The 7692-nt window shown below is 52.1% G+C and overlaps 1 protein-coding gene and 1 long non-coding RNA gene across 2 annotated transcripts; one reads left to right on the top strand and one right to left on the bottom strand.

The window, feature by feature from the left end:
* Window positions 1–3061: 3061 nt before the first annotated feature.
* LOC124226692 (tubulin beta-2B chain) lies at window positions 3062–6195 on the bottom strand. The gene is made up of 4 exons (XM_046640324.1): window positions 6012–6195; window positions 5103–5211; window positions 4720–4830; window positions 3062–4378 (listed from the first exon to the last, which is right to left on the bottom strand). The coding sequence occupies exons 1-4, from the start codon at window positions 6066–6068 to the stop codon at window positions 3318–3320; spliced, it is 1338 nt and encodes a 445-aa protein (XP_046496280.1). The 5' UTR covers window positions 6069–6195; the 3' UTR covers window positions 3062–3317.
* Window positions 6196–6459: 264 nt separating this feature from the next.
* LOC124226253 (uncharacterized) lies at window positions 6460–7465 on the top strand. Its single transcript, XR_006885253.1, has 3 exons — window positions 6460–6524; window positions 6966–7042; window positions 7345–7465. It is a non-coding gene; the product is annotated as an uncharacterized LOC124226253 (long non-coding RNA).
* Window positions 7466–7692: the final 227 nt, after the last annotated feature.

Raw genomic sequence — 7692 nt, 5'->3', positions numbered from 1 at the left:
TCCTACTCATTTTCACAATAACTATCCCCTGATAGAATATTCTTCTTGCAGCTGTGATTGCAGTAGGACATTGTGTGTGTGATGTTTTAGAACCAGGAAATCCGGCATCACCTGTCAAACAGCGACCGTTAGAGATGAAAGGCTTGGCACTTCATCTGTGCCCAACCCATCCAGGGAGCTTGAGTTGTGGACCAAGGGACATGTTTGGGTTTTTCCTTGAAGCCAGGAAATTTCTTCTGCTTCCTCAGAATCCTCATGTGGCCTTGTATATAACAGACGCAGCTGTAGAGGAAGAACACTGGGTCCAAGCTCTGACTTGTACAGAAAGAGCTCCGTGATCTTGGACGCAAGTCTGTGAGCCTCCGTCTCCTTACTTACAAACTTAAAAGGTCAGACTAGATGATCTCTTAAGGTTACTTTTAGTTCTAATTTCTATTAATCTAGCACAGTTTTAGTCATGAATTGTGAAATATAACATAGTCTTGGGTCATCTCGGGGACTGATGTGCAGGCCAATGTGGAGCACACTGGGGTTCCTCTTCTTTCTCAGCCCCTTGGGATGACCTCAAGGTGACTGCAACTCCCTCTCCCTAACCCCAACCTGTGAATCCGGTATCACATCCCAATGGGTCTTGTAATTTGTGTGCCTGCCCAGATGTGAGCACATCAGGGAGAGACAGAACATTTCCTTTGTAGAGTATTGGCAACACATACACACACAGACACACACACACACACCACCCTACCACCAATCACCACCATCACCACCGCCACCACCGCCACCGATACCAAATCCCATCACACAATGGTCATGTAGCAAAGGAAACAGTTTAAAAAAGTACCTCTTAATCCAGGTGTTGCCTGCACATTTTCCTGCTTTTGGACTGTTTTCCTAAGTATGCATTTCACAAGCATATTGCTATTATACAACTGTGCTTTAAAGCTTTGCCCCAGAGCATCTGCTTGACTGGTCAGTCTGGCACCCATTATTGTAATCAGGCTGGAGGCAGGCCTAACAGTGTGCAGACACGGACAAGCTGACAGGCTAGCAGGCTGGCCTGCTGGGTGCCTGCCCGCCTGTTCCCTTCCACAAGGTGGAAAAGAGAAGCACGACACTTCCAGGAAGCCAAGAGGCACCTGGCAGCAATTGCTCTCTTCTCCAAAGTTACTGATCATGTGTTTGACAGGTTGTAGGGAATACACGGCCAAGGACAGACCCAGGGGGCCCTGGCAGCTGACCCAAGTGTTCAGGGCATTTAAAACCAATGTTATCCCTCAATTAGGTTGTTGGAAGCTTTACACCAGCTCAGCAGGAACAGCAACTGCCAGTTCACTGTTAAATATGGAACATGAGAGCAGGAGCCACCGGCTCCTGACGTGTTTGACCCTGCTCATCACTAGGGCCTGTTCTTATGATATATAATACTTGTAAGTGAATTGCTGCTCTGTTCCATTTATGAGGGCCGTTTGGTAGAACTGACTTAGTTTCACACTATTTAGAATGACGCTGCTCACTCTTTTCTTCAAAATTGTTTTCAAATATACTTCAGCCTCTTTAATATGGAAATCTCTTATCCATCCCTCACCTTTCTTCTTCTTTTTCTTTTCTTTTTTTAAACATTTAAGTGGGAGTGGAATCAAGTAGAATGAAATAAACACAATCAGATTTAAAGCAATTTTTTTCTAATTTTGAATTTGTCTAAAAATTAGAAAAATAGTAAACCTATGGTTTTCTTCATGTTTTTCTTTCTATAGGGGTATGTAAATAAGTTTTGTACATTTGTTTACAACTTACACTCCACCTTTATTCCCAAAATGAGAAAGTGACTGGCCCAGATTAAGGCAAAGCATTGGCACCATTTTGACAAAGTATGATTTATCCTACAGAAGCATATAATCTTAATTGAAGGTCACCTGTTGAAATCCCATGGCTTCTGTAGTGGTTGAGTCTGAGTCTAATGGTAGGCTTGCATTCAAATCCCAAATCCCAGCTCTGCATGGTAAGAATGCAATAAACTGAAAATTCCTGGGGCTTGCCTATTTAAAGGAAAATTTTCCAATAACCTGGAATTTATAATTTCGTATAAATTCAAAGGTAGTTAACTTAAGAACAAATAGTTTGTAATGTACTATAAACATGATTACTAGGAGAAAAAGTTGCTTAAGAATTTTAGTATATTAACAATTTACAAATCTATGGCTATTCCTAAGAACAGGTGATTTCATTAATCTAAAAAGGCATAGCATCATATACCCTTTGACAGAAAACTCCACTCAGAGAAATTTACAGGATAGTTATTCTCATATACACAGTAATATATGCACAAATGATTCATTGTGGCAAGATTCATTCAATTATATGTTATACTATAAGATTAGTATAAACAACCATACCTCCATTGGTAGGGAATTGGTTAAATAAAAGATGGCACAAATACATAATGGATACTATGTATCCATTTAAAGGAGGGAAGCTCTCTGTATTTTAAAGATACACGGTTTAGTGAAAAAAAGGAGGCAGCAGAACAGTGTATCATAACATGTATGAAGAAAGAAAAAAGGGAATAACCTACATAGGCATGAAGATATATGGAATACTTCTGCAAGGACGCAAGAAAGAAAACAGTAAGAATGGTTGCCTTCCAGGGAGGAAGACTGTCCCAAGGGCCCCAGGAGGAAGAGACTTTCCCCTCTCTCTCCTTTAGGATTTTGTGCTGTGTGCATATAGAACAAAAATTTTTTTGTAAAGGAAATAAAGGCATAGCAGGATTTCTACAGGAAAATACATTTAGTGTGCTTTCAAGTAGGCATCTTTCAACTAATAAAATATTTACTTAAAGGCATTTTAAAATTTGGGCTCATCTCCCATGATTGGGAATCCATTGGCTATGAAGGCGGTTGGCTCAATTTCACTATACTGGAAGAGTAAACTCATCTGAGCCTTTACCTATCCCTTCCCTTTTCTAAAGGAAAAATTCAATATGATGTGTTCAGAAAGTTACAATTAAATAGATAATAAAGAATTCAATAAAGACAAGAAGGAGACAGAAAAGAGGACACCATTAGGACACAAACGTTTATGTGATTTTAGCCATTACAACAGTAGTTCAGAAATACCTCAAATGTTACATTGATGTCATCAATGTTACAAAAAGGAAAAAAAATGACAGGCAACAGTGAAGAGCACCAGAGAACCAGCGCACACAACTAGAGTAGACCATGCTTCTTTCCTCCAACTGCCAAGATATTTTCACCAGGAAGCCCCCCTCCCCCTTGCTTGCCTTCTCAACTTTTCCTAACCTGCTTTGAAGTGTGAACTTAAGCCTCATCCTCGCCCTCCTCCTCCTCAAACTCCCCTTGTTCGTCGGCCGTGGCGTCCTGGTACTGCTGGTACTCGGACACCAGGTCGTTCATGTTGCTCTCGGCCTCGGTGAACTCCATCTCATCCATGCCCTCGCCCGTGTACCAGTGCAGGAAGGCCTTGCGCCGGAACATGGCCGTGAACTGCTCCGAGATGCGCTTGAACAGCTCCTGGATGGCCGTGCTGTTGCCGATGAAGGTGGCGGACATCTTCAGGCCGCGTGGCGGGATGTCGCACACGGCCGTCTTCACGTTGTTGGGGATCCACTCGACGAAGTAGCTGCTGTTCTTGTTCTGCACGTTGAGCATCTGCTCGTCCACCTCCTTCATGGACATGCGGCCTCGGAAGATGGCAGCCACGGTCAGGTAGCGGCCGTGGCGGGGGTCGCAGGCGGCCATCATGTTCTTGGAGTCGAACATCTGCTGGGTGAGCTCGGGCACCGTCAGGGCCCGGTACTGCTGGCTGCCGCGGCTGGTCAGCGGGGCGAAGCCGGGCATGAAGAAGTGCAGGCGGGGGAAGGGCACCATGTTCACGGCCAGTTTGCGCAGGTCTGCGTTCAGCTGGCCTGGGAAGCGCAGGCAGGTGGTGACGCCGCTCATGGTGGCCGACACCAGGTGGTTGAGGTCTCCATACGTGGGGGTGGTCAGTTTCAGGGTGCGGAAGCAGATGTCATACAGGGCCTCGTTGTCGATGCAGTAGGTCTCATCTGTGTTTTCCACCAGCTGGTGGACAGAGAGGGTGGCATTGTAGGGCTCGACCACCGTGTCTGACACCTTGGGTGAGGGCATCACGCTGAAGGTGTTCATGATGCGGTCTGGGTACTCCTCCCGGATCTTGCTGATGAGCAGTGTGCCCATCCCGGACCCAGTGCCACCCCCCAGTGAGTGGGTCAGCTGGAAGCCCTGCAGACAGTCACAGCTTTCTGACTCCTTCCTCACCACGTCCAGGACCGAGTCTACCAGTTCGGCTCCCTCTGTGTAGTGGCCCTTGGCCCAGTTGTTTCCGGCACCACTCTGGCCTGCCAGAAGGACAAGACTTCACAAGTCACTGACGATTGGATTAAATTCCTTTTTACCTTAAACCCCTTAATATAGATCAGTGAGTCAGTGCTCAGACGAGATTATTTCAGGTTATCACCAAAATGGCCAGACATTAAAATACGTAGTCATGGATATAATTATAAAGGAAGAAGGGAAGGCTAGGAATACCTAGCTGTTAGAGGTTGAAAGGCAAATTCGTTTTTAGCTCTTATTAAGACTAAGCCTGCACACAATTGGATGTCCTCCATATTTTCCCTTCACCCTGCACTGTCCAGAGCAAAATAAGCCTCCCAGGCCATCAGCCACGCCAGTCACTCACCAAACACAAAGTTGTCTGGCCTGAAGATCTGGCCGAATGGTCCAGACCTGACCGAGTCCATGGTGCCCGGCTCCAGATCCACCAGGATGGCCCGAGGGACGTACTTGTTACCTGTGGGGGACAAGAGCCAGACTGAGACCTGCAGGCAGAGAGCTTGGAAGACAAGGGCTTGTACCAGCTTCCTTTTTGCAGGTTCTGCTGTTGCCCCCAAACAAAAGATGACACATGACCCACCGGATTCTCAAAGGAGCCCACTGCAATACCCCATTGAAAGAGTGGGAATCCTAAATCCTCCAGTCCACCCACCCCTGGGGCCACACTCTTGGAGTCAGTCCAGCGGAAAAGGGGAGTGAAAAATTAAAGGGAGAAGAAAAGGCAATCACCAGTGGCTTCGTTGTAGTACACATTGATTCTCTCCAGCTGCAAGTCACTGTCTCCATGGTAACTGCCAGTGGGGTCGATCCCATGCTCATCGCTGATGACCTCCCAAAACTAAGACACGGAAAAAGGTTGCATTTAGCCATGCTCAACCCCACAGAGAGGCCGCGACTCACAATGAAAAGCCCGACTCCGTTCCGACCACCCAACCTGTCAGGAGCTTTAGGGCAGCATGACGCGTCGCAGCCGCAGGGCTTGTATTTTGCAGGGTCAGAAAGTTGAAATTGGGCGTTTCCTGGGCGAACAGCTGCTCGCCGCAGGAGGTGGGGGTGGGGGGAGACCGGCAACGGGACCGCCGGCACCGGCGGGGGAGAGCTTGGCGCTCAGGGTTACAGCGGGGGGCGGGCGAGCAGGGACTCCAGCGCGGAGGGGGTGAACGGGGGAACAGGGGAGAGGGAGCCGAGGGAGGGTGGGTTTAGATTCAAAGCACGTCCCGAGACCTCAAGACAGTCGCTCTCCTCCCCTACCCCCGCAGCTCGACTCGGGTTCAAGCGAGTAAAATCAATTCCTGTGTCCCTGCCCCTTCCACAAACGCACGCGCACAGCCTCGCGGACACACCCGCGCCCTCTCCAGGCGCGCGGGCCTGGCTAAGCGGCGAGCAGGGAAAGAGAGACCGAGGAGGGACCGCGATCCAAAATGAGTTACAGCAAAAAAGAAAAAGAGGTTCCTCCCCCATCCTTCCCTCCGAGAGTCGCCTCCAGCCCACGCCCTACTCCGCTGCACAAAGCAGCCGCGAAGGTCTGCGCTTGGAGACTCCCGGGCCTGCTCAGGACGGCGCTCGCGCCCCGGAACCCCGAGGGGCGTTAGGTCAGGTCCCCGCCCCCTACTGGCGCCCTCCCCGCGGCGCGCCCACCTTGGCGCCGATCTGGTTGCCGCACTGGCCAGCCTGGATGTGCACGATCTCACGCATGGTGCTGGCTAGCTTCTTCTGGCCCCGGTCGGCGTCTGGTAAGTCTGTCCGTCCTCCCTTACACACCCACTGCGGGGTCACCAGGAACGCGCCCAGGAACCGACCGGCTGAGAGCGCCGGCCCCGCGGGCTCGGCCTTTTATGCAAGGAGGGTGGGGCGGCCCGCGCAGGCCGCACCCCTAGCCCGAGCCCCCCAGTCCCCTTCGCGCTAGCTCTCTCCAGGACCCGCTGACGTAATGCTCCGAGGCCCAGGGACCCGCCCAGGGGCTGGACCATGGGCCCGCGGCCAATCAGCACAGCTTTGCGGACCCGGAGAGGAGAGGGGGCTCCCGGGAGTAGAGTGGGGGCGTGCCCATTGTCTAAGACTGCGGGGAGGTAGAAAAAGTTGGGACTGAGAATTGGGGGTGGGTAAAGGAACCGTGGGCGGGAGGGTGGCTAGGCGATGGCGACCAGTATGGTAGGTCAGGTATGGGGGGAGGGCTGGCACTGGATGGGGTGGGCAGGAGGACTGGAGCAGGTGGGGAGGCCGTCAGGAGCGCGGGGAAGGAGCGTGCTGTGTTCCGGGCTCTGGCAGGTGGAAGGGTTGAAGCGGCGCACGCTGCGCTGCCATCGCGCATTGCGGCGCCTCCTCTGCCAAGGGCCAGAGATCCCTAAGCCACTCGCCCCTGGTGAGACCACTGCCCTTTTCCCAACCCCAGAGGCCGACAACTGTCCACGCCGGCTCGCCCCTCACACAGAGGCTCGGGAGAGGACAGGTGGTCGCAGGAGGAAGTCGTGCGTGATCAGAATGTTGGGGTCTGGAGAGTCGAGACCCTGGATACCCAAGGCCCAAGAGCCCCAGGGTGTCCTGTGCCCCGCCCCCAGCATCCGCCTGTTCTCTCTTTTGTCTCTGCTGCAGCATCCAGGGATGAGGCGACCTCCGCGCCCCCTCCAGTCCTGCCCGACCCTCTCCAAGAGTCCACAGCTCCCCGGCTGGTACCAAGGACCCCTCCACCCCGCGGGCTGACTTTTGTTCCTTGGGAGTGGCTGGGGTGGGAGTGGCTGGCCACGCAGTGTGACTGTCCAGCGGTCTGAACAAGGGTGGGGTCCGGCGGGCGGGGCTGCGGCAGAACAAAGAGCTCACAGATGCATGAAATATCTCCCACAATTGAGTATTTAAAAATTACGCCCCAGGCGCAACCCCTCTCTGGGTTCGGTTCATCCATTGTCCAGTAAGGGGGTGGGTTCTAAGGGTGGTCATCGCCTGCCGCACCGCTAATATTCTCATCTTCCATCAGGGTCCGGGCCCCGAGGCGGCTACGAGGTCCTCAACCTCGTGCTGCTGATGGGGGTGAGGGACACGCCTAAAAACTGCTGCAGCGCGAGGAACAGGCCACCGGAGACCCAGACACACACACACGTAAAGGAACAAAGGGAGAGGGGCGGAGGGAGAGAGGGGGGGGGGGAGGGAGGGAGGGAGAGAGAGCCGAACCCGCGTAGGGTGGGAGGGGAAAGGGTGGCTGAAACGTTCTCTGCAGACCTGGAGCCTGGTCTCTGCAATTCCAGGGGGAAGCGCCCCCGCCCCCTCCTGACCAGGGAAAGGTCGTCTGCGAGGTGGCATGACCCCCTTTCATCCTCTGGCGACA

This window comes from Equus quagga, chromosome 15 (genome assembly GCF_021613505.1).
Source record: "Equus quagga isolate Etosha38 chromosome 15, UCLA_HA_Equagga_1.0, whole genome shotgun sequence".
In the NCBI taxonomy this organism is placed as follows: domain Eukaryota; kingdom Metazoa; phylum Chordata; class Mammalia; order Perissodactyla; family Equidae; genus Equus; species Equus quagga.
Note: the sequence above shows the minus strand (reverse complement) of the source record. Positions and strands in the feature narration are given on the sequence as shown.

What these genes read in the sequence shown, in the direction of transcription:
- LOC124226692 (XM_046640324.1), bottom strand. Translation starts at nt 6,068, where the DNA reads ATGCGTGAGATCGTGCACATCCAGGCTGGCCAGTGCGGCAACCAGATC. An exon ending in GCAACCAGATCGGCGCCAAG is followed by an intron (nt 5,212 to 6,011) that starts GTGGGCGCGCCG and finishes TCCGTGTCTTAG; the next exon opens with TTTTGGGAGGTCATCAGCGA. An exon ending in GTACTACAACGAAGCCACTG is followed by an intron (nt 4,831 to 5,102) that starts GTGATTGCCTTT and finishes TGTCCCCCACAG; the next exon opens with GTAACAAGTACGTCCCTCGG.